This window comes from Micromys minutus (genome assembly GCF_963924665.1).
Source record: "Micromys minutus genome assembly, chromosome: 4".
Lineage (NCBI taxonomy): Eukaryota > Metazoa > Chordata > Mammalia > Rodentia > Muridae > Micromys > Micromys minutus.
Window position 1 is genome coordinate 42,590,075 of NC_137973.1, and position 24,552 is coordinate 42,614,626.

General features: G+C 45.1%; 2 protein-coding genes across 5 annotated transcripts in view; one reads left to right on the plus strand and one right to left on the minus strand.

Moving 5' to 3' along the window:
* Positions 1-24,552, minus strand: part of ELAPOR1 (endosome-lysosome associated apoptosis and autophagy regulator 1) — a gene marked incomplete at both ends in the record, with an annotated part of 73,233 nt that overhangs the window by 12,771 nt on the left and 35,910 nt on the right. For 3 of the 4 annotated variants that reach the window (XM_080915498.1, XM_080915499.1, XM_080915497.1), the window contains 10 exons: positions 185-275; positions 809-937; positions 1,429-1,606; positions 3,807-3,895; positions 10,580-10,729; positions 10,869-10,974; positions 11,402-11,482; positions 11,936-12,083; positions 18,555-18,747; positions 21,680-21,800. In XM_080915498.1, coding sequence (XP_080771624.1) covers positions 185-275; positions 809-937; positions 1,429-1,606; positions 3,807-3,895; positions 10,580-10,729; positions 10,869-10,974; positions 11,402-11,482; positions 11,936-12,083; positions 18,555-18,747; positions 21,680-21,800 — 1,286 coding nt within the window. The remainder of the gene's footprint in view (positions 1-184; positions 276-808; positions 938-1,428; positions 1,607-3,806; positions 3,896-10,579; positions 10,730-10,868; positions 10,975-11,401; positions 11,483-11,935; positions 12,084-18,554; positions 18,748-21,679; positions 21,801-24,552) is intronic. The other variant, XM_080915500.1, reaches the window with a different exon arrangement.
* Positions 16,638-17,288, plus strand: LOC308419572 (high mobility group protein B1-like; the record flags this gene model as incomplete). Its single annotated transcript, XM_080915338.1, has 1 exon — positions 16,638-17,288. The coding sequence occupies one exon, from the start codon at positions 16,638-16,640 to the stop codon at positions 17,286-17,288; it is 651 nt and encodes a 216-aa protein (XP_080771464.1).

The window sequence follows — 24,552 nt, forward strand, 5'->3', positions numbered from 1 at the left end:
AAATAAAAATGTCTTAAAAAGTGACAACCACTGGTGATAACTAGGAAAATGTGCTAGTGTGGTTAACATGACCACTGTGTGTGTTCCTCTCTTCTGGACAGATTCATCTCTGGAGCCCTCTCCTCTACCACATTCTCGAGTACGTGGATTTGGATGAGGCCAAGTTGGTTTGGGCTTTCCTCACCTAAATCCTGGCACAACCAGAGTGAGAATCATGAAGTCATTGTCTGAGGCTCCAACAGCTGTATAAATGTGGTCACCAGCCACCTCCCAGCCTGGAGAAGGAGAGGAAAGGGTTAATGCCCGGATGGCACCAGGTATTGGCAAATGTATATCGCTCTAGAGATAGCCCTGTCCTTCAAGGTATCCAGACCAGATGGTATCTCACAACTAACTTGCTTACGTTCTTTCTTCTTAGCTACCGTCCTCTCTCCCTCTTTCTCTCTTTCTCCCCCACCCACTTTCTCTCACTTCCCAGGCTGGCCAGATCTTGTGGCAATCTTTCTGCCTTGACCCCTTTTGTTTTATGTTTAATAGTTTTGTTGTTTTGACTAGGATTTCACCCTGAGGCCAGCCCACACCTTACTATTGTCTCATATTTACAGTGATGCTCCTGCCTCGACCTCCTGAGTGCTGGGATTACAGGCACGAGCCACCAAGACTGGCCTGCCCATGTTTTTTCTAGCTGTCTCTGAAACTTGCAAGGGTGGCATGCCCGCTGTATAAAGTGGAGCTTTCAAGGGGATGGGTCACTCCCCGCGGGAGTGCAGGGAGTGACAGCACAGGCCAAGTGGGGAGAGGCCCTCACCTGTCAGGCCCTTGTATTCGAAGTTGACCCCACTGAGGACAGTGGTTTCCATGTTGGAGGGCAGCGTGTTCCACCATTTGTACTCAAATCCCACGGCAGGCTCGGTTCCTGCTGGGCACTGGGCACAATCTAGGGGAAGCACAAGGTCCATTACCCGGGAGGAAATCTACAGCCACCATCTGAAACTGCTGACAGACGGATGACGTGGTGCCATGGTACAATGATATGCCAGAGGGCCACTATGTCAGCTGCCCTTACTTATCAAAACATCCACTTCCATGTCCCTTTTAATCTTACTCATGTACTTTAGGTGGTTCCCACAGAGCCATCAACGGTATCCGGATTAGTAGGTACAGCCCTCCGCTATCCCTGCCCCCTCCTTGGTGCAGCATAACTTACAGGTTCTGATTCTGTCCAGCTAGTCACCTCAGCCCCCTGACCTTTCTAGTGAGCATCCACACTGGACAACTCTGTCCTGATCCTGGTCCTCAGAACTGGTCTGCCCTTCACTGCCTTCAGTGGACGGGCAGAGTCCATTCGGCTACTGTGGGTATTCACATGGCCCACCCAACAGTCACGATTAGGACAGAGAGGACGTAAGATGCAGAGAGAGCTGTTACCGGAGCCGTTGGAGTAGGAGCCGTATGGGCAAGGTTCACAGGTGCTGTTGTTGGTTTTGAAGAAGCCTGGGTTACAGGGTGGGCAGCGGGTCTTCACACCGGAGGCGGGCAGCTTCACCGCCCCCTCCAGGTCCTCACCACAGATTTTTGGCATGGCCCATTTGTACATGAGCTGTGTCTATAAGCAAATAAATAGAAAAGAAGAAAATGAATTAAGCAAGATTCAGCACATCTGGGATTTATTTAGCCTTTGGGTTTTTTGTTTGTTTGTTTTTAGTTTTTTTTTTTTAAGATTTATTTATTATATATAAGTACACTGTAGCTGTCTTCAGACACACCAGAAGAGGGCATCAGATCTCATTATAGATGGTTGTGAGCCACCATGTGGTTGCTGGGATTTGAACTCAGGACCTCTGGAAGAGCAGTCAGTGCTGAGCCATCTCTCCAGCCCAACCTTTGTTTTTTAAACACTGGTTCTCAACCTGTGGGGTAAGACCCCTTTGAGGGGTAACATCTCAGATATCTTGCATATCAGATGTTTATATTATGATTCATAACAGTATCAAAATTACAGCTATGGAATAGCAATGAATCATTTTGTGGTTGGAGGTCACCATAACCCAAGGAACTGTATTAAAGGGTCGCAGCATTAGGAAGATCTGGAGGACACCAGAGTTTTGGACCAGGGTGAGAATTACAGAAAAAGTAGAGAATTCAGTCTGGTCACATGTTTGTACTCAGTAACTGCCAAATAACAATCAGAGGAGGAAGGGTGTATCTAATGACAGAGGAACTCAGTGACCACGTGTCTTTAGACAGCATTTGTGGACTCTTTCCAAAAAAAAAAAAAAAAAAACTTTTTTATTAGCTGAGTGTGGTGGCACACACCTTTAACCCCAGTGCTCAGGAGGCAGAGGCAAATAGATCTCTGTAAATCTAGGCCAACACTGTCTACATAATAAGACCCTGTTTCAATATATATATATATATATATATATATCCCCACACCCCTTCAATATTTGTTGACTATCTTTTATTTGTTGAATAGTCTTTTCAAAAAGGCTTTCTCAGGCTCCTCAGGCCTGTTCTGTTCTTTGGGGTTCTCCCAGGCCTTGGGGCCCGCCTCTCTTTCTCCTCTTCAGCCTCCCTCCTGCCCCCTGTGAGCTCTGAGAGATGGGAGGTGCATCTCTGGTTTTTCCTCTGATCCCTGCCTGACACCCCAGTTCACACAAGCATCGTTTGTCAGCCCAGAACAAAGGAAAGGCTTTGTCCTGAGGCTGAAGGCTTAGAGTGGTTGGGAGCTGGAGAGAAACAGCTGGGACTAAAACCAGTTAGGCCAGTGCAGTGGTTCTCACCGACCCTAATGTGCGACCCTTTAATACCCTCGTGTTGTGGTGACCCCCAACCATAAAATCATTTTTATTGCTACTTCAAAATAATAATTTGTACAGTTATTCGTATAGTAATTCAAATCCATACTGTAATTTTGCTACTGTTATGAATTGTAATGTAAATATATTTTCCAATGGTCTTAAGTTGAGGTTTGGTCTGCTGCTATGTATTGTATTGTATGTATGTATGCTATGTATTGGAATGCTAAATTCTGTACCCAAAGGTCTAGGCCAGTTTTTGTTGTGCAAACCTTGCTCCTTAATTTAAAACTGTTGGCTAACTAAAAATGGCTACAGCCAATGACTGGAGGGATTAGAGGTAGGTGGGTTTGGAGTGGCCTGGGTGAACAGGTGAATGAGGAGGAGAGAGGAGAAGGCACCAGGAGAGGAGCTGGACCATGAATGCATGGCCAGGAAAACAGCAAATATTTGGGGAGCACCGGTAGGTAGGTAGGGCCAGCCGTTAGAAAAGTAGATTAGCAGTTACCCCCAGTAATCATCAAAGCCAAAGAAGGTAACCGTAGTCTAAGTCTCATTTATTTGTAAGCTAATCAGGGATAAGTTTAAATTGGATCAACTACAGTTGACCTCTGTGAAAGGGTTATTTGACCTCCAACGGGGTCAAGACCCATGTGTTGAGAAACGCTGACTTAGGCCATTTTCCAGAGACTTAAGGGTAGGAAAGGACCCCCTCTGTTCTCATCAGAAGCAGCTAGCACTTGAGACTTTGAGTATAACGGTGAAAAGCAACAGGTGGGGAGAAACCAAGCAAAAGAAAATGCAGTGAGTTTGAAAAAGAAAATGTGTCGATACTGGGTGAAACACACGGGCAAAAGGATGCCTGGTCGGAACATGAACAAGACCATGTTCCTCCCCCTTAGCTAGCCTTCCAGTCTTCAGGGGTTTCTCTAGTGACATCACACAGGAACCTCAACAGTGGTCAAGTATAAGGAGCAGGGAACAGGTGCTCCAAGCATGTTTACCCACCTCTCCCTGAGTATCACAGGCTGTGTGAGTGTAGAAATAATCCTTGTCTGTGCAGGCTGGGCGCACTTTGCAGGTGGAAGATCCTTTTTCTAAATGTCCAAAGTGAGAAAAAATATTTCAAGTTACATTTCAAGTGGCTCTTAGCCACTGACCAGTGACCGGCAACTCCCAAGCCCAGGGTGTGTCACCACACAACCTTCCAGAAGGTGTTTGCTTTCTGTCTTCATTTATTTGCCTTCTTCTGGTCTTTTGAGACAGGCTGACCTGAGACTCACCGTGCGGTCGAGGCTGGCCTCAAACCTGAAGGGATTCCCCTGCTTCATCCTCTTGGAGGGCTAAGATTACAGGTGTGAGCCTCCATGGTCTTTTATTCTTTTGTCTTAAGTTTGTTTGTTTGATTTTGGTTTTGCGGTTGTTTTGCTTTTTCAGCCAGAGTTTCTCTGTGTAGCTCTGGCTGTCTTGTAACCCCCTCTGTAAACCATGACTGGCCTTCAATTCAGAGATCCTCCTGCCTCTGCCTCTTGAGTGCTTGAAATAAAGGTGTGCACCACCAAGGAATTTTCTTTTCTTTTTTAAGATTTATTTATTTATTATATATAAGTACACTGTGGCTGTCTTCAGACACACCAGAAGAGGGCATCAGGTCTCATTATAGATGGTTATGAGCCACCATGTGGTTGCTGGGATTTGAACTCAGGACCTCTGGAAGAGCAGTCAGTGCTCTTAACCACTGAACTATCTCTCAAGCCCAATCTTTTTAAACCTACTTTTATTTATATGTGTAATGCTGTTTTGCTTGCCTGCATGCATGTCTGTGCATCACACGTGTGGCTGGTTCCCAAGGAGGCCAGAAGAGGCTGTTAGATACCCTTGACCTTGAGTTAGAGATGGCAGTGAGCCACGTGTGGGTTCTGGGAATCAAACCGGGATCCCCTGGAAGGGAAGCCAGCATTCTTAACCTTTCAGCCATTTCTCCAGGCCCTGTCCTTAGACCTTGTCTGAGCATTCTCTTATCTATAACAAAAATGAAGACCTGTTTGTTACTTCCCCTTCTTCACGAGGCCACCCCACACAGATAAAGTTGGAATTGCCATGAACTCAAGATGAAGGTGCCTCTGACTTGCCTCAGCCTCAGCATCCTTGTGCTGACTTTCCCCCAGTTTTCTCCTACTCTGGGAGGACTGGGGACTGAACCCTGGGCTCCAGGCATGTTTTACCACTGAACCCCATATCCTTAACCGTTTTGTAGGCTTTTTGCATTCCTCTTATAAAGATGTTGCTCCAATACCATAAACTTTTACAGAAGAACTAATGAATCCTCCTTAAAGCAATGGATGCCATATTTTCCTTTTGTTTTGATGTTAGAGACAACTGTAGCCTACCCCATAGCCTCTGTTAACCTGGAACTCCCAATCTTAATGCATCAGGTACTAGGAAAACAAATGTATGCCACCATACATATACTTATAAAGGGTGTGGTGGTACACAGCTTTCATCCCTGCACTCAGGAGGCAAAGGCAGACCAGTCTCCGTGGGTTCAACTAGGCAAAGTCTAGTCTACATAGTGAGTTCCAGGGTAGCCAGGGCTACAAATGTCTCAATAGCCAAAATAAATCCTTTTTGGAAAAATTAAGAAAAAGAGGTTGGAGAGGGAAAAGAGTATGATCAAAATGTTTTGTAAAAAGTTTCTTAAGAAAAAACAAAGCTGTTTCTTTTACCAAGAAAAATAAGTATAATTCATGCAAGTTTAAAATTTAAAAATTCCCATAGGATTTTTTTCCCCCTCCAGAATAAAAACCACCTGGGATGGGCAGGTGATTCAGTGGTTCAAGGGTTTGCCAAACATGCATCAGAACTGGAAATCTAATGCCCAAACCTGTGTTAAATGGCAGGTAGATGTGAGAGCCCACCTGTATTTTCAGCTGTCATAAGGCAGATAGAAGGGATCCCTGGAACAAGCTAGCCAGCTAGACTAACTCAGCCAATGGACTCTGGGTTCAATTGAGACACCCTGTATCAGTGAACAAGGTGAAAAACAATGGAAGAATATTTCCAGGGTCAAACCTTGGGCCTCCATATGTAGATGCACACATGCACCTGTATATATATATATATATATATATATATATGTGTGTGTGTGTGTGTGTGTATGTATGTATGTATGTATGTATGTATATATATATGCCCACACATATATGAACACATATACACAGACATGCACACACATACATATACAGAGACAGACAGACAGACAGAATTAAAACGCACTGCTTTATGGTATTCCCCCATTGTAATGCCCCTGCCTGCTGCATTTGCTGCTTCTAATATGAACACTGTGCCTCTGCAGATAAGTATCTATAAGGGGGAGGCAATCTCTTGTTTATTCCTTGCTAGACAATGTGGTGTCATCAAATGAGACTGTGAACTAGGCAGGTCTAGGTTTGGGTCCTGATTCATCATTTAATAGCTGTGCCATGTTTAGGCAAGTTATTTAACCTTTCTTGGTTCTCTCATCCAGGGGGCAGGAGTAATACTGTCTACAGTGCCAGAACTATCACACTCACAGACTCTCAAAATGGAAGCTACAGGGGCTGAAGAGTTAAGAGCACTTGTTCTTCTCAGAGACTAGAGTTCAGCTGTACCCACATTGGGCAGTGCATAACTGTCTTTAAGTCCAGCTACAGGGGATCCAATACTCTCTTCTGGCCCCCTTGGGAACCTTCATGTGCAGATACATTCACAATATACACACACAAACACAGACGTAAACAATACATTTTGAAAACATAAGAAGAAAGAAATGCCAGTCACTGTCATTGCCCGCAGGCTCGCACATTCTTCTTATTTAAGAACTGTTCTGGGAAACTTATTAGATTACGAGTCTCTTCCCCTCCCTTCTAGTGAGGCATTTACCTCTCAACAGGTCCCTTCCCTTTCCCAGATGCCTTCCTCCATCAGACTTCTAAGGATGCCTTGTTGGCCTCCACTGGGAGTTCCAAGACTGAATATCTCCCCATCTCTCTGTCCCTGTCTTATTAGGCTGGGCAAGAACGAAGTGTTGGGAAACAGCTGGAATTGTCTCAGTCTCAGCTCCTTTATTTGGTAAACAATCAGGAGGCCCAATTCCTGAGAGAAGGAACTAGAAACTCCTGTTGGTGACTGACTTGGTCAGGAGAGACGCCAGTTCCCAGGGCCTTGTGTATCAGGTCTGGCAGAGCACAAGTTAAGTGTTAGAAAATGTATTTGGCACAGAGACCTTTGTTCTGCTAGTTAAACATTTGCTTAACCCAACACCCTAGGTCTAAGTTTTAGCAGAAATGGCCCAGCTGTTTATACACAGGCCACTGTGAAAATGGCTTTAATAAATGATTAACTAGAATGTTGAAACCGACCTCACTTTCCCTTCAGGATTAAACCGAGAGGTTTAAGTTGGGCATTGGCCAAGTGTGAAAAGGTCACCTAGATGTTTGGTAGGGAGAGGGATTGAGTGTGAGTTGAGGAGTATTGTTCCTGGGGAAAAATGTAAGAAGGCGTTTATCTCAGGGCCTTGGGTCCTTTTTCTGTCCCTCCCTTCCCCTGCCAATACCTTTCCCCCACTTCTAGTCCAGTGTTATTTCTCTCTGAGACCCATTTTATCAAAGGAAAACATTTCCTCAGCAGGCATAGGACCCCAGTGATACACCTAATGGCAGCTCAGATGCTGGGCAGGCCCTTGGGCCTCTCTGAGCTTACCTTTCATTTGTTAATGGAGAGCTCACTCCCACACCTTGCTTTGAGTCATAAATGAGATAATGTTGTATTAAGTGTAAACTTCTATACAAGTGACCTATTATTGTAAACTATACTGAGAACATTTTTCATATTGTAAGGGTGGGGGTTATCTGGATGGCCTTCATAAAAAAAGAAAGAAAGAAACAATAGAACTGGTGCTGAAGAGGTAAGGTAAGCAGGATGGCCCAGTGGGTAAAGGTCCTTGTCACCAAGCCTGACAACTTCCTGCAAGTTGTTCTCATGCACATGTGTTCATGCACGAAACACCCCCCACACGATAAAATAAGTGTAATATAATTAGCTGAAGCTCCGCAGAGGGAGCTTGCCTAACATGTGCAAGAGCTCTGGGATCTATCCCCAACACTACAAGAAACATCTTTTTAAAACAGCAATTACACAGCACTCAGGAGGCAGGGACAGGTGGATCTCTGTGAGTCTGAGGCCAGCCTAGTCTACAGAGTGAGTTCCAGAACAGCCAGGGATAGCCAGAGAAACCCTGTCCCAACCCCCTCCCCAAACAAACAAAAAGAACAACAGCAACAACAAAGCAATTACAAAATCCCAGGCCCATTTCTGGATCCTTCCTGCATTAGCTAATCCCCACGGTAACACCGTGAGATAGGACATGATCATTATCACTAATGTTTTAGAGATAAAGACATGGAGGTGCAGTTGCTTCTCAGGCCTCCACTAAGATTGTGTCACATGCCCCAGGTGTCACATCTAATGAGGGGCGAAGCTGAGCTCAGGACCTGGCTGAGTGTGTTCTGGAGTCCCTGCTCCTGAACCGTATGCATTTCTCTTAGGAAACTTCTCTAGTATTTAATAGCACAGAGGGGTTGGTTCGAGCCATCATGCCAAATTGCCCATGAGACTTCTAGTTTGGCATATACCGTCTCCACCCCAAATATCTTGTCCCCATGAAACTGCACCTTCACCTTGAAAGATCTCAGCCAGCGAAGGCTTGCCCCCTTTCCCAGGAAGATCAACCACATTTCTTTTTTTCTGCCTCTACTGATCCGTATTGCACCATGGTGAGTGTCTACATTTGTGTGTCCACATAGGCAGATCTTTTTTTTTTTTTTTTGGTTCAACCTGGAGGACAGGCACCAACTCTGGCTGTGGCACCAAGGCCAGTCTTAGTAGGCACTCAAGGTATATGTGTGTGTCAACTGTCACCACCTTCCCTCAGGGGCATTGCATGTTAGGTTCATATTCAACTCCTAGCATTTTCCCCAGACTCTCCCCTTGAGTTACACCTCCAATAAATGTGACTCTTCTTTGTACTTTAGGCTGATGAGGTTGAGTCAAAGGGGCAGATTAAGAAATTGGTGACCAGAGAACAGCTCTCTCTATGAATTCAGTTTCTTGATTAACAATTTCATGACAACTCTTAGAAAGAAATCAGTTTATACAGCATTGACCGAAACACGTTCTTTTTTTTGTTTTGTTTTTTTTACAACTACCTTGTCATTCAAACCCTTGCACAACTGTAGAGCTAGAAATGGAGCCAAAGACAGACAAAGGCCACCATTGATAGAGGTGAGGCAGGGGAGAGGAATAGGCATTAAAGCGGAAAGACAGGAATTTAGATATTTGGCTGGAAACTTCCTCCCAGGTCTAAACTTTCTTGTCTGACTGAAAAACTACCCACGTTTGGCAAGATCAGAGTCGAAAAATAGGGCTTTTGTATTGGGAATGTAGACATAAGCAAGGCACAGGTCAGTGGCTGGTCCTGGGCTAGCCACCTCGAATCTTAACACCTGTGTGACACATGGGAAAGTCTACAGAGGGGTGTGGGTCTATACACACGGGCCTTGTGCTGGGTTTGTACCTGTTTCTGTATAAGAAGGGGAAGAAAGGGTTGTGATGGGGTTCCTAGGGAAAGGGCAGAGCAGAACTCTCCTGCACAGCCTACTCTGAGGTCTAGACCGGTCTAGACCGGACACACCCATCACTGGGCTGTCTGACACAGGTGTTCTCACATATTCTTAAATGACCAGATTTTGTTTCTTTTCCTTATTTTAAAAAATGTATTTTAAAAAAATGTATGTTTGTGGCTGGATTTGTGCTTGTGAGTGCAGTGTCCACAGAGGCCAGAAGAGTAGGGTGTCAGGTTCCCTAGAGCTGGAGTTACAGAGTTGTGAGCTGCCTCACATGAGAGCCACGGGTTCTGGGAAACCCACCTCTGGTCGTCTGCAAGAGCAGCACACACCCATAACCACTTGAGCATCTCTCCAGTCCTGTTTTTCAAATTAGAATGTTTGTGGAGGCATCTCTCCAGTCTCTTTTAGAGTACTAAGACTTGTCTTAAAAAAACAAAAACAAAACGGTTACACTTGTAGCCTGGTCTGCCTGTTCCCAAGGTACGTTTGTATTGAAATCACACTATAACTCATGCATACTGTTAACCCCAAAGATTTAAGGAGAAAGACCACTGTCCAAAATCATCATGGCCAAAGTAACGTAATTACTATTTGTTATCGAAAATAAAGTTTGAAAAGTTTGTTCTTACCAATACAGTCTCTTGGTTCTTATAGATTAAGTATGGCAATAGTTTTTGTTTTTGTTTTGTTTTGTTTTCAGACTACTAGGCATAATGGCACTTGCCTACAATCTCAGCACTTAGGAGATAAAGACAGAGAGCAGAAATTCAAAGTCAAGCTGGTAGTAGTGCATAGCTTTAATTTCTATGTTCAGGAGGCAGATGCAATGGATCTCTGTGTGTTTGAGGCCAGCTTGATCTACAAAGTGAATGCCAGGCAGCCAGGGCTACACAGAATGACCCTGTCTCAAACAAACAAAAAAACAAACAAAAACAAAAGCCAGCCTCTGAGCCTCTACATACACACAAGGGTAAAGCCAGTACTACACAACAAAAAAGAATTATTGTCGGTGGCCAATAGGATGGGCCTCCTGGTTTCCTTTGTGTGTCCACTGGTACCCCACTTCTCCCATCACCATCACCCTCCCCACACCACATGCTACCCTTAAAACATCACCTGAGTATTTGTCAGCATCACAAGGATGGCAAGAAGTTTCTCCTTTGTTTGAGTAAGAGTTGGCTGGACAAAGCTTGCAGAAAGGGGAGCCCTGCTTGGCAGCATATGTGCCAGGCTTGCAGGGGAAACACTCGGAGGTGTAAGCTACCCCTAGGAAGAAAGAATGGGATAGAAAATAAAAGGTTGAGTCTGGACACCAATGCCCCACGGGACCAATGCCCATCCTCCCTTAGAAGCCAAGAGTCCAGGAAGCCAGCAGCAGACCCTAGATCCAAGCTGTTTTCTGTACCTGTTATGGCGATGTTTCTGACAAGCACAGGCTTGGACGCTTTAGACCACACTGAGAAAGCTGTGGTTCTCCAATAGAGGACATTGTTGCCTCTGTTCAGCTCAACCTTAAAGAAGGCATAAGGTAGGTGTTAATTCGTCACAAAAATGGGCATTGCTAACTTGCCTTTTGTAGCCTTGTCTTTCTCACCCTCCCCCACTCGTCTCCGATCCTCCATATATGATCTGTGAATCATATATGTACTATAAGCATCTCTTATGGAGAGGTCAGAACAGGACCAGAGGAGACTTGGCAGTAAGGGAGACTGGCATTCGCCCATTCTTCTATGGTTTTCCAGAAAACACAGCCTCAGAGCTGGAAAGCTCTGGCTCCTGGGAAGAAGTCATGGGGACAAACAATAGCATAACCCATCAATCACAGAGAGGAATCATGCTCCACACATGTCTCAGACTGCCTCGTCATGGGCCCTAGAGTAGAATCTCCCCATTAGGCCCTCGGCCCCTCCTCTGGGACCGTGGGACGCTGATGCTCACACTGTGGAATTCCCATCCCTTCTCCGTAGTTTTCATCCACCTGGAGTCATCAGCATTGGACTGGCACTGGTCATTCTGGACCTGAGGCAAAGGGGTTTGGAGGAGAGGTTCAGCTTCCTTACCCCATACTGTGAGATGCTCTATAACACCGTTCTCACAGGAGAGGAGCAGCCAATTCCCTCCCCGGCCAACTGAGAACAAGACAGCTACATACAATTGTGGCTGAACATTGACCTTAAAGAAAGAATTCGCAACTCAGCCCCTTGCATGTCATAACAAGTCTGAACAGGATGAAACACCTAGGACTCTCACAGGCTCTGCCCCTCCCCATCAGTGTCCTTTGTTTGGTGGCTTTTCTCCTCAGATCCCCAAGCCTCCGCTCATTTTGCTCACAGTTTTCTCAAGTGGGAAAACAAAAAAAATAGAACAAAACAAAAGTCCAAACATGGCTACACTCGTGATTGATTCCTACAAGATGAATCTTGGTCTTTCCCCCACAACCCTTTCTTCCCTCCCTCACACCCAGGAGCTCACGAAAAATTCAAAGATGATGCTGGAATCCGGATAGTAGTACTCAAAGTTCACTGTGCCAGACTGCTTTAGGCTGACAGCATACATCAGTGTGGCTGTGCATTCGTCTGTGTTGGAGGCGATGTAGTCTCCCCGCGGGACCCACTTGGACCTGCGAAAGAGCAGGGACCAAGCGCTGTGGCAGCAGCACACCCCCACAAAGCTTCGTGCCATGTGTTAAGTTCCATGTTCTCCGGTTAGGTTTTGGGGGGACTCCAGACTTAGAGGAGTCAAAAGCTGAAACGTGTTTCTTGAATGAGCATACCCCCACCCTGCCCCAGAAGCTCATATATTTGAAAACTTGGTTTCCAGAGGAGGTATGTCACTGGGGGTGGGCTTTGAGGTTCCGAAAGCCCACACCAGGCCAGTCCCCCACACCACTTCTGTCTAGGCTTCAGATCAGGATGTAAAGCTCTCGGTGGCTGCCCCAGTGTCATACCTGTCTGCTTCCCACTGTGATGGTCAAGACCTAACCAAGCCCCCAGTTAAATGCCTTCTTTTAAGAGTTGCCCTGGCCACATGGTGGTGGTGTACACCTTCAATCTCAGCACTCTGGCAGTGCTGGGGCAGAGGGTGGCAGATCTCTGTGAGTTCGAGACCAACATGGTCTACAGAACTAGTTCTAGGATAGACAAGGCTACATAGAGAAACATTGTCTGGGCGGGGGTGGGGGCGAGGAGGGGTTGCCTTGGTCATGGTGTTGCTTCACAGTAATAAAATAGTACCTAAGAAAGATCTGAGCATGCTCGGGTTAGAGTAGCAACAGCAGGTACTCTGAAGGGGATGGAAGGGGCTAACATGGCCAAGAGGAAGACACTTGGGTGTGGCTCCATGCTTCCCCCAACTGGACTGGAGGTAGATGGCAGGTAAAGGCAGGTGTGGGAAGCTGTACACCAACCAGCTCTTGAGCTGCATGCTCCATCTCCTTGCTTTATGCTCAGTGAGAGGGAGGACTATTTAACAGATGAGAATACTCAGGTGTGGAGAGTACCTTGGCCAACATCAGGAAGCCTTCAACTGACGAGACTGGGATTCAAGTTCAAAACTGTTCATTCCCAAAGTTCTCAAATTCATAAGCAAACATATCCTTGACAACACAGAAGTTCATCCAATCTAATCCCACTTGTTTCTCCAGAAACATCTATTCTATAATGCTACATTTTATCAGAAAGAGATGTCAGGAGAGCCAGAGGAGTTCAGTCTTGTCTTCTCTGTTCAGGCTCACTCTAACCTCCTGGCCAATGGCTCCTCCTCACTCCCTACCAACACTGTCTCTTGAACAGCCTTCAGACTCATTTTGTGTCTGGCCTTGCATCCTCCAATCCTTCTCCACTCCATGGTTAGAAACACCCAGAAGGAAAAATGACCAAATTTTCAGTGCTCTAAACCCTTGTGATGACTTCCTGTTGCTCTTGGGATAGGCCCCACATCCCTGGCATACACTTTATCAGGCAAACCTGTAGGATTTCTCTCAATTCCTATGTCAAACTTTCTCTGCCCCTGGGTTTACCATCTTTCTCCAACAAAGTCCTCCTCTTTTTCCTTATTTCTTACTCCTGTCTTATAATAAACAAACAAACAAATAAATACCACTTAATGTTAAGAAGTCAGCCTTGTGTCAGACACCTTTAATTCCAATCCTTCAGAGGCTGAAGGTGATGCTTCTGCAAACTGAGGCCAGCCTGATCTACAGAGTAAATTCCAGGTCAACCTGAGATATACAGTGGTACCCTGTCCAAACAAACAAAAGCCTTCCTTGACTTTATCTGCTTCTGCAAGAATGCCCTAAGATTTTTTCCCCCATAATTCCATTCTACCCTAAAATTCTAATATGTTGTCAGCCACTTAGGAATTATGCATAAGTAAAATCAGCATATGTCTGTCTATCACATAGCTTAAGAAATCCAACACAATATAGCTTTTATAGTGCCGGAAGGTGCTATGCTGGCTGTTGGGGGAGAAAAGTCATCAGTAATGTTACCCAGAATGCTACAGTACTGATCTGCCAGGCAAGGTGTGCCCAGTTGGTGCAATGATGGCATGAAATGTTATGTGGGGAACCAAATAATTTCTAATTAGATATGAGGCCTGTTTCACAGGAGGTAATTTATGTCTGCCATTGTAAATCTGGCCAAAAGCCCATGGCCGGAGATATCATAGGCCCTAGGTGGGAACCATCTATTGTTGTTTTGATAAATGGAAAAGTCAAACTGCCTTCTAAATATTTATGGTTATATCCATAGATAAGCATTGCTGTCAACCTTGGTCAGAGAAGTCCATTTTGCAACAGGCAAAAGCCAGTGCAGAGAATCATAGCTAGTCAAAGGGCTGAGTATAGTGACTGTTGAATGTTCTGCTCTCTAATTGAGCATCATCTGACTCTCTCTACAAAGACATGGGGAACATTGTGGCAGAGGGGCTAAAATAAAAAGTAAGGACAGAGGGTGGGAAGGATTCTGGCTGTGAAATGCTGTCTGCTGGGCACTACATGAGTTGTACTCAAGAACAATAGTAGCTGTGGTTCAAAATCAAGACAGTCAACATTCCAGCATAGAGGAGCTATTGGGGGGGAGTTAATTATATGGGTGTAGCCTCTGGTAAATCACCTCTGAACGTGCAAATAACTCTAATTAAACACACACACACACACAGTGGTGATGGAACCCAGACCTAATCTATGTTCTATGCACCTCTTTGCTGACTCATACACTCCTAGCCCTTCTTTCATCTTTCCTGCTGTTTCATACTCTTTGCGTGGATCTGGATCTTTGTTTACAGCAATTGGACATGTGGAGTGCTTCCAGGGTTTTCATAACTGTTCACATTCCAGTGTCTGTACACACATCTGAGCAGAGTGCTTGGGAGCAGTTGCTGACTCATAGGGTAGAGAACTCCCAGCAGTACCCTGCTGATACCTTGTTCCCCAAAACGTGTATCAATTTATCCCAGCTGGCAAGTTAAGAGGGTCTCTATTGCTCCGCATCTACTGCAAATTTGAAATGAACAGACTTTATGGTTGCCCTATGAGGTGGTGGAGAGTATTGCTATATGTTGTAATAAGGCATTTACTGGCTAGTTGGGCTTTAGTCTCATTTCCCTGATCTCTCAAGCTTTCTTGCAATCTGGTATTTTCTTCTGGCCATACTTTAATTCTTCCTGGCTAGCCTGTAGAGTTTTGGGAGGACAAAAATCAACCTTGTCTTACATGATAATGTATTCCCCCAGTTTCTAACTCTGACACCCAAGGACCTCAGGGTGATTCCAGAAAAGAACAGATTGAGACAGTTCTGGTGTTTCTCTTTTGTCTGAGACTAGCCCAAGACCGTCAACTGTTTAACAATGGCCATTAAGGGTTCCCCTATGTTTGTCCCAACTACATAGTCTTACAAGCTTAACAGTCAGTATATTTTGTTTGTTTTCCTAGACAGGGTTTTTCTGTGTAGCTCTGGCTGTCCTGGAACTCCATCTGTAGGCCAGACTAGCCTGGAACTCACAGAAATTCACCTCTCAAGGGCTGAGGTTAAAGGTGTGTGCCACCCCTGCCCAGCAACAGTCAATGTTATTACCAAAATAGAAACATAATATAAGCCATATTCTTCCAAAATGACCCATCCCGCCTACAGCGTTGATTCCCCTGTTGAAAGAGATGCTTAATGCTGATGTACTCCACAGTATCAGCTACAAATAACTCTTCAAGTTTTATGAATAATTAAAACGATGCCGTAAGTGGGTCACATTTGCATTCTGGTGTTTGCTAGTTGTCCCTGGTGAAGACACTTCACATCCCATAATCACAACATGTTTGGTTGGTTTCTAGGGCATTAGACATTGCTCTAGATTCCTCTCCTCCACTCTTTGACCAGCGTTGGGGATCTGTGATTGGACTCAGGGTCTTAAACATGCCAGGCATGAATTCTATCACTAAGCTATACATCCTAGTCAGGTCTGCTTTCCCAAGTACTGGATCAGGGGCATATGCCAAAACACCTGGCTGCAACTTTTACATATACACTCCTATTTATTTCATTAGTATCACATTGTTTACATATATACTTTTATTTATCTCATTGGTACCACATTGTTTAAGAACAGTACAATTTGCCAGACATGCTGACTCACACCTTCAATCCCAGTACTTGGGAGGCAGAGGCAGATTGATTTTTGGGAGTTTGAGCCTAGCTTGGTCTACACAGAAAATTTCAGAACAGCCAAGCTACACAGAGAAACCCTATCTTGAATTACCTAAGCAAGTAAGTAAGTAAATTGTGTTATTTTAACATGACAGTGTGGAGCAGTTAAAAAAAAAAACAAAAAACTTGGGACTGGGTTTGAGTACCAATCTCTCCAAGTTCAAACTAAGAAACTAAGGTGAAATGTGTCACCTCATTGGGTCTCCAGTTTTTCACTCTGCAATGGAAATCACAATGCCAATTTTACTGGGTGCAAGTTGATTCAAGAAAAAATTTCCATGTATACATCCAGCATTGGGCAAATATGAAAAAGAGCACATCTGAAATATACATTCAGTTGAGATTCATTCAGATAAGAGTGGCCCCAATCGACAGCCATTGCAGTCCATTGAGCTCCATAGAGACAGCGCCGGGGCAAGCGAGAGCCGGACGGGCACTGGGCGACTCTGTGCCTCGCGGAGGAAAATCAAATGAACATGGGCAAAGGAGATCCTAAGAAGCCGAGAGGCAAGATGTCCTCATATGCATTCTTTGTGCAAACCTGCCGGAAGGAGCACAAGAAGAAGCATCCGGATGCTTCTGTCAACTTCTCAGAGTTCTCCAAGAAGTGCTCAGAGAGGTGGAAGACCATGTCTGCTAAAGAAAAGGGGAAATTGGAAGATATGGCAAAGGTTGACAAGGCTCATTATGAAAGAGAAATGAAAACCTATATCCCCCCCCCCTCAAAAGGGGAGACCAAAAAGAAGTTCAAGGACCCCAATGCACCCAAGAGGCCTCCTTCGGCCTTCTTCTTGTTCTGCTCTGAGTACCACCCAAAAATCAAAGGTGACCATTCTGGCTTATCCATTGGTGATGTTGCAAAGAAACAAGGGGAGATGTGGAACAACACTGCCGCGGATGACAAGCAGCCCTATGAAAAGAAGGCCACCAAGCTGAAGAAGAACTACGAGAAGGATATTGCTGCCTACAGAGTTAAAGGAAAACATAATGCAGCAAAAAAGAGGGTGGTTAAGGCTGAAAAGAGCAAGAAAAAGAAGGAAGAGGAAGATGATGAGGAGGATGAAGAGGGTGAGGAAGAGGAGGAAGAAGAGGAAGAGGAAGATGAAGAAGAAGATGATGATGAATAAGTTGGTTCTAGCGCAGCTTTTTTTCTTGTCTATAAAGCATTTAACCCTTCTGTACACTACTCACTCCTTTTAAAGAAAAAAATTGAAATGTAAGGCTGTGTAAGATTTGTTTTTAAACTGTACAGTGTCTTTCTTTGTATAGTTAACACACTACCAAATGTGTCTTTAGATAGCCCTGTCCTGGTGGTAAATAGCCACTAATCTTGCCTGGTACAGTCTAGGGGTTGTAAATTGGCATGGAAATTTAAAGCAGGTTCTTGCTGGTGCACAGCACAAATTAGTTATATATGGGGACTGTAGTTTGTTTGTTTTTTTTTCCCGTTTTTTTTCTTTTGGTTTTATTTTGGGTTTTTTTTTTTTTCATCTTCAGTTGTCTCTGATGCAGCTTATAAGAAGATAATTGTTGTTCTGTTAACTGAATACCACTCTGTAATTGCAAAAAAAAAAAAAAAAAAAAAAAAATGCGGCTGTCTTGTTGACATTCTGAATGCTTCTATGTAAATACAATTTTTTAAATCGGCTCATATAATTGAGTCCTTGATCTCTGATTAGTAGAACTGTTTGGGAAGGATTGGGAGGTGTGGCTTTGTAGGAGGTACTTTTAAATACCTACATGAGGCCCAGTTTCCTACCTGTGGATTAGATATAAGATCTCAGCTACTGCTCCAGGGCCAAGCTTGCCTGCATGGAGTCACCCTCTGAAACTGTAAGCAAGCCCTCAGTGAACTGCTTCCTTTATAAGTTGCTATGGCACCTTTTCACACCAACAGAAAGCAAAAAAGACATGAGGTCTCAAGGGAGTTAGAGAATCTCATTCCCAAGTTTAAACTCTTACCCTACTCTGTCTTCTCCAAACCCACAGCAGCATGTCTGGCAAAACCAGTTTGACACCAAGGCCAGGAAGCAATGCAACCAGTATTTTATACACCACATTCTAATCAGGATGATGAAGTTTATATGGTCACTCAAGATTCCACAGAGAAAATACAATTGTGTTTTTTGTCTTTATAATAATCAACAACAACCTACTGAGCCATTAGTTGCTTGTCCTTCCTCTGCCTGCCTCTATCGCTTTTATGTTTCCCTCCCACAGATGTCTGTCAGTCAATCAAAGTAGTGGTCATATCTATTAGTCCTTACTCCCACCCCCATCTGCAGGGGGTGTGTTGTCCTCCTCCCTCCAGCCTCAGGAGCACCACAGAACTCTGCCTAGAGTGCACTTGGGCCCCTTCTGCAGGAGATTTGTGTGCTGTTTCCCAAACTCACAAAGTGCAGTTCTCGGTGGACTCGGAGATGCTGTCATCAACTTCCAAGTTGGCTGAGAGGCTGGCAAAGCCGTGGGGCAGCTCATCCCACTCATCAAACCGGATGCCAGTGCCGAGGGAGTAGCGGCCCTCCGCGCAGGGCTTGCAGGACTGGTCCTTCATGTCCAGAAATTCCCCGGCATTGCAAGAGAAAGCTGAAAAGCAGAGCAGGGACAAGGGAGGGGTGCTGAGATCACTGTGGTCTCTGGAGGAATGATGGGGCTGAAGGCAATCTAAAGCTGGGGCCTCGGGGTCAGGATCTTGGGGTCTGGACCACTAAAGCTCAGGGCTAAGAAATATCTTGTGTGATATTTGTACAGAATAGTCAGAGAGACACAGGGCAGATTTGTGGTTACCATAGGTGAGGTAGGAGACTGTCACAAGAACTTGTTTTTCAGACTCTTAATGCCCCCAAATTTGAGTGGTTAGGAGTTGCTGTGAACAGCTGGGCTGTGATGGGCATGCACCTTAATCCCAGCACTTGGGAAGGCAGTAGCATGTGGATCTCTTGAGTTCTAGAACAACCAGGGTTACACAGAAAAACCCTGTTTTGAAAAATCAATAAAACTAACCAACCAACCAACCAACCAACCAACAAACAAACAAAATGCTGTGAAGATTAGCATCCCTGAAATTTCCCCAACAAGGGGTAAAATTCATTGTGTGTAAGAAGTTTGGAAGCAGAGGAAGGGTTGTTGTGAGTTTAAGATCAGCCTTCTTTAAAAAATGTATTCATATACTTTTATGCAAAAATGCTGAAAATTTGTACATTTATCTTTGTTTTTTAAAATAAAGTAAAAAAAAAAAATCAGCCTTGTCTATACAGCAAGAACTAGGCTAGCCAAGGCTACCCAGAGATCCTATCTCAATTAAAAAAAACAAAAAAAAAAAAAAAACAAAACAAAACAGCCTAGTTAAAGTAGTTGTGTCTTAATAAAGAAAGGATTTAAAGTCAGGCAAGATGGTGACTCTTCTGTAATCTTAGACATGTTAAAAGAAAGAGAGAGAAAGACAGAGGAGAGAGCAGAAGGGGGGCAGGGAAGGAGGGGGGAAAGGGAGGGAGAGAGAGGGAGAGAGAAAGGAAAGGATTGGGAGAGGGAGAGGAGCAAAGACTTGGGGTCAGGCAGGCTTTGCTTTGCTGGGACTTCGGGGCACATCTCTGATGACCTGTTTACTTGAAGATGCTTCAGCTATTTTTAAAGCACTCCAGCCAGGAGGACGCTGGGCCTTCTGGACCATGTAAGGTCCTTCAGCCGTCATTCCCTCTTATCCTATGGCCTGTTTCTTCTTTTTAGATTCTACTATTGCCAACGGAGCTGAGTTTCTCAGCATCTGCTAAACCACTGTAATGCTTTCCTGACTGACTGATTTCCTGTTTTGGTTCATTCTGTAGCCTCAGGTATATTTCTATAACGGATTTGTACTCTTAATGTCTCTCTTTAAAAAGGTTTATTTATCATGTACACAACGTTCTGCCTGCATGTATAACTGCCAGCCAGAAGAGGGCACCAGATCCCATTACAGATGGTTTCGAGCCACCATGTGGTTGCTAGGAATTGATCTTTGGAAGAGCAGCCAGTTCTCTTAACCTCTGAGCCATCTCTCCAGCCTCTCCCTCCCCCCGCCCCCAGCCCCGGTGTATCTGTCTGTGTCTGTTTCTCTTTTTAAACACGTGCTTGTTTTGTTTCAGTAGCACATAGATTGGAACTATGCAGAGATTAAACAACAAACTGTGTGGCGCAGCTTTTGGGTTATGGAATTGAGCTTCTGGCCTGGCACCCTGCCTTCTACAATTTCCTGGATCCTAACTTTCCAGCCTGCCTTCCTGTCTCACACATTTCTCAACCCTGATGTCTTCATGTTGAGCCCCAGCACCACCACCCCCCCCTCTACTTTTCCATCTCCAAGCGTCTGCTTTGGTCCTCCTAGGTACTCCTTATCATAAACATCCTTACACTCTCTCACACTGTACAAGGACATTGTAGCCATCACAGGAGCACCTTAAAGGTTTGCAGAAGAGATGGACTGAATGTCTGTGCCCTCAGTGCTTGTGGGCAGGACTCACTCAGCATAAGTACATCATTGTGCACACACATAGGTGCTTACATATGCTAGGGGCTCACTAACGTCTGCCGAGTCCACTGAGGATGGCGCTTTTGTTTCTAGTGGTTAAACCTCCGTTCTGCCTGGATCTCAGTCACGCCCATTCTTCAAGGCTCAAACTGGACAGTGGGCTAAACTGATGGTGAAATGTGAATGTGCTTAATCTCCTTTGCAACTCTCTAAATAATCCCTCAACTTTAGCCCTTGTTATGTATTTCTATTCCCTCTGCATCCTAAAAGAACAGGGAACTGGAGCAAATAAAGCTGTAAGGAAAGAATCAGAGGCTGGTTGGAGCTACCAGTCACTGCCTTTCCAGTCACCTCGACAGAGGGAAGGACCTAGCTCCCTGACACAATGACCAGAGCATTTTAAAGCCTGAGTCTGCACAGGCTCATTTTCTTTGTGAAGAACAAAAGTGAAGCGGAATACTGCCTTATGACTGCTGAAGCTGTAGGTGCAGGTCGGAGAGAAACACAGACAGGCAGAAAAGAAAAACAAAGGGTGTGAGCATGTGGCAGGTATACAGAGTTGTTTATATTGTATTCATTGGATCTGAATTTTTTTTTTAAAAAAAGCAAACTCAGATACTGAGTTTGAATTAAGTAACCTTTCTTTCCTTCCTCCTCCTCTTCTTCCTCTCCTTTTTCTTCTCTTCTTCTGTGTGTGTGAGAGCGAGAGGGGAAGGGTCTCTCTATGTAGTCCTGCCTTCTTTGAACTCACTAAGTAGACCAGGCTGGCCTCTATCTCACGGAGATCCATCTGCCTCTGCTTCCCAAGTGCCAGGATGACAGGTAGGTGCCACCACTCCTGCCTAAATAAAATTTCTGCAGCCGCGCCACATTTCAGAAGGGTTGGGGGTGGGACTAACTAGGGAAAAACTGAAGTTTGCACTGTCAGGAAGAGTCTGGCTTGGATGGCAAGAGGCTTGGGTTAGAGGTCAGAGCTAAGCATCAGGGAGACCCTGGAACAGGAAGGCTGCTTACAGCACTCGGTGCCCTTGACGGGGTCTGGGAGGCTGGTGCACAAGCCCGGGCTGTGTGGCACGGCGACCCTCCACCTGGAACCTGTGCTGTCACACGCTGTGTACTCAAAATGGTACTCTGACTGTAAGGGAGAGAACAGTGAGCAAACGTCCATCATCAGAGCTCAGGCACTGACAGTCTTCTGCCCAGTATGAGGGCTACTACTGACACCCTTCATTGCAGGAACGGCCCAAGGAGCAAGGCGTCATGGTATCCTGGGACTACGAGGCCCCTAGGAGAACTACAATAATTTGGATCATCCCTGCCCCCACTCTGCCTGTGGTCTAGTCACTTAGAACATGTGTGTGTGTGTGTGTGTGTGTGCGCGCGCGCGTGTGTGATTCTCTTTGCTGCTGTGAATACATAATGTCCCAGTTGATGGTAGCAATGGGGTAATTAAACAACAAACTAAGGCTGGCATGTAACTCAGCTCTCGAGTGCTTCCGCGGCATTCCACACTCACAGTTCTCAAAGTCATCCTTGGCTGCTGTATGCCGAGTTTAAGGTGAACCCTGGCTACGTAAGATTTTACACACACACACACACACACACACACACACACACACACACACACACGAAGTTCTTCTAGTCCAAATAGAATTTACAGACAAGGACAGTCCCTTGGGTGGCCTGCCCTTTTCTGGGATGAGACAGGGAATGGGGATTGGGGGTGGGGAGTGGGGGGTGGGGAGGGGTAGATCTTGGGGAGATGGGGAGGGACTGGAAGGAGTGGAGGAAGAGGAAGCTATCTATGGTCAGGATGTATTATATGAGAGAAGAACTAAAAAAAGAAGAACAAGGACATTCTAAACAGAGAGGCTGCCCCCAAGCCAATTACAACTGCCACACAAGCTTTATTTCTAACTCTCCCTCTGCTCAAAAAGACTTCGGCTCCCATTGCATCACACAAATGCCATTTTTAGCCCAGCAGGTGAGGCGCTGCCATCACACACACCTGTCCACACTTAACTTCCCTGTGCAAGGGGCCCTCGCCTTCCAGCTGCTTCCCCTGAACCAGGACGAGAAGATAACAGGAACCTAGCCGCCAAATCAAGATGAAGTAAAACAAGAAAAGGTTGTGAGAAGCAAAAGCGCTACTCACACAGGAGACGCAGCTAATAGGGCGAGCACCCTCAGCACACACGGCACCTTAGAGCCTCCCGATGAACCTCAGAACTGATTGCGTTTGCACTTCTATAAGTTCACACCTGTATTTTGTGTCACCGTATCCATAAGTGTGGCAGAGTGTCCCCCTTCCTTCCACACAAAGGAACGGTTCTACAACATGCCTGATTGCAAGGAGCTGAGGCTGACCATGAGACAGGCTGAGGTCTGCTAACCTGTCCTGCCGGGAAGAGGAAAAGCTTTGCTTTCCTTTTTTTAAAGCACGGTCTTATCTATCCTAGGATATGTAACTTTTCCACTTAACATCTATAAAGTCAAAGTGTAGAGATGGTAAGAAGAAGAAAAGCATCGTGTCATATTTTAACCGGCTATAACTTTTTCTTATGTGCTACCTTTATAAGATGGCCTGTCTCAGAAGCAGAGGGATCTCGGATCTGCTGAAAGATGAATTTGAGCATGGTGTTTCCAATTCTGGATTCCAGAAACTTAGTACAAGGAAAGAATAATTGTGGGTTACATCTTCCTTTCCCTCCCTGGTAAATATTTGCTGAATACATATTGTTGGTCCAGCATGTACAAATTCAAGCTGGACCAGTAAGTTCGGCTTGGGCAGTAACCTGAACTTGACACGTCACCTTCAGGAAAACAACGAAGAACAGAAGTTGGGAGAATTGAGGCCATTATGTTTGTTTGTGTCAGGGTCACACAGCCTGGATTGAATTTTGAACTGTTTATGTATTTTTAAATTTTATTTTTGTGTATATGAGTGTTTTCCTTTGTGTTCATGAGTATTTTATTTTTGCATATATGGGAGCTCTGCTTGTATGTTTCTTTGTGTACCATGTGGATTCCTCATACCCCAGGGGTCTGGGAGAGGGCATTAGGCCCTCTGGAACTAGAACTGGAGTTACAAATAGACCTTGTGAACCTGGGAATTGAACCTGGGTCCTCTAGAAGTGCAGTGAGAGAGCTACAACGGCTGAACCTTGCTCGAGCCCTGAACTGTTTTTAAGAACTACATTGACTTGTGGTGTGTGTTTATGTGTGGTTGCATAGGTTGGAAGACTTGAAAATCTTTCTGCCATGTGAGTCTGCTTTAGTTAGATTTACTATTATAAGATAAGACACTGTGACCAAAGCAGCTTAGGGAAGAAAGGGTTTATTTGGCTTTCATAGCTCTTCATCACTGAAGGACCTGAGGACAGGAACTTAAAACAGGGCAGGAACCTGAAGGCAGGAGCTCATACAGAGGCCATGGACGGTGATGCTTACTGGCTTGCTCAGCATTCTTTCTTACAGAACCCAGGATGGCCCTACCCACAATGGGCAGGGCCCTCCCACATCAATCACTGATTATGAAAATAGCCTGGTCTTATAGAGGCATTTCCTCAGCTGAGAACTCCTTCCTCTCTGATGACTCTAGCTTGTTTTAAGTTGACATAAAACCATGCAGCACAAAGGTCCCAGGGACTGAATTCTGGTTGTCAGGTTTGGCAGCAGATGCTTTCACTGAATGAGCCACCTCCGGGCCTGGCCTTAGATTCTCTGTGTAGCAAAGCCTTAAATTCTTTGACCTCCTTGCCTCTGTCAAATGCTGGGACTTACAGATGTGCACCGCCACACCTGTCTTCTGAAGCTTAACTTTTTACTGGAGTCTGCGTCTTTGGATTTAAATGTCAGTTTCACTAAGAAAAGAAAGACCATCAGGG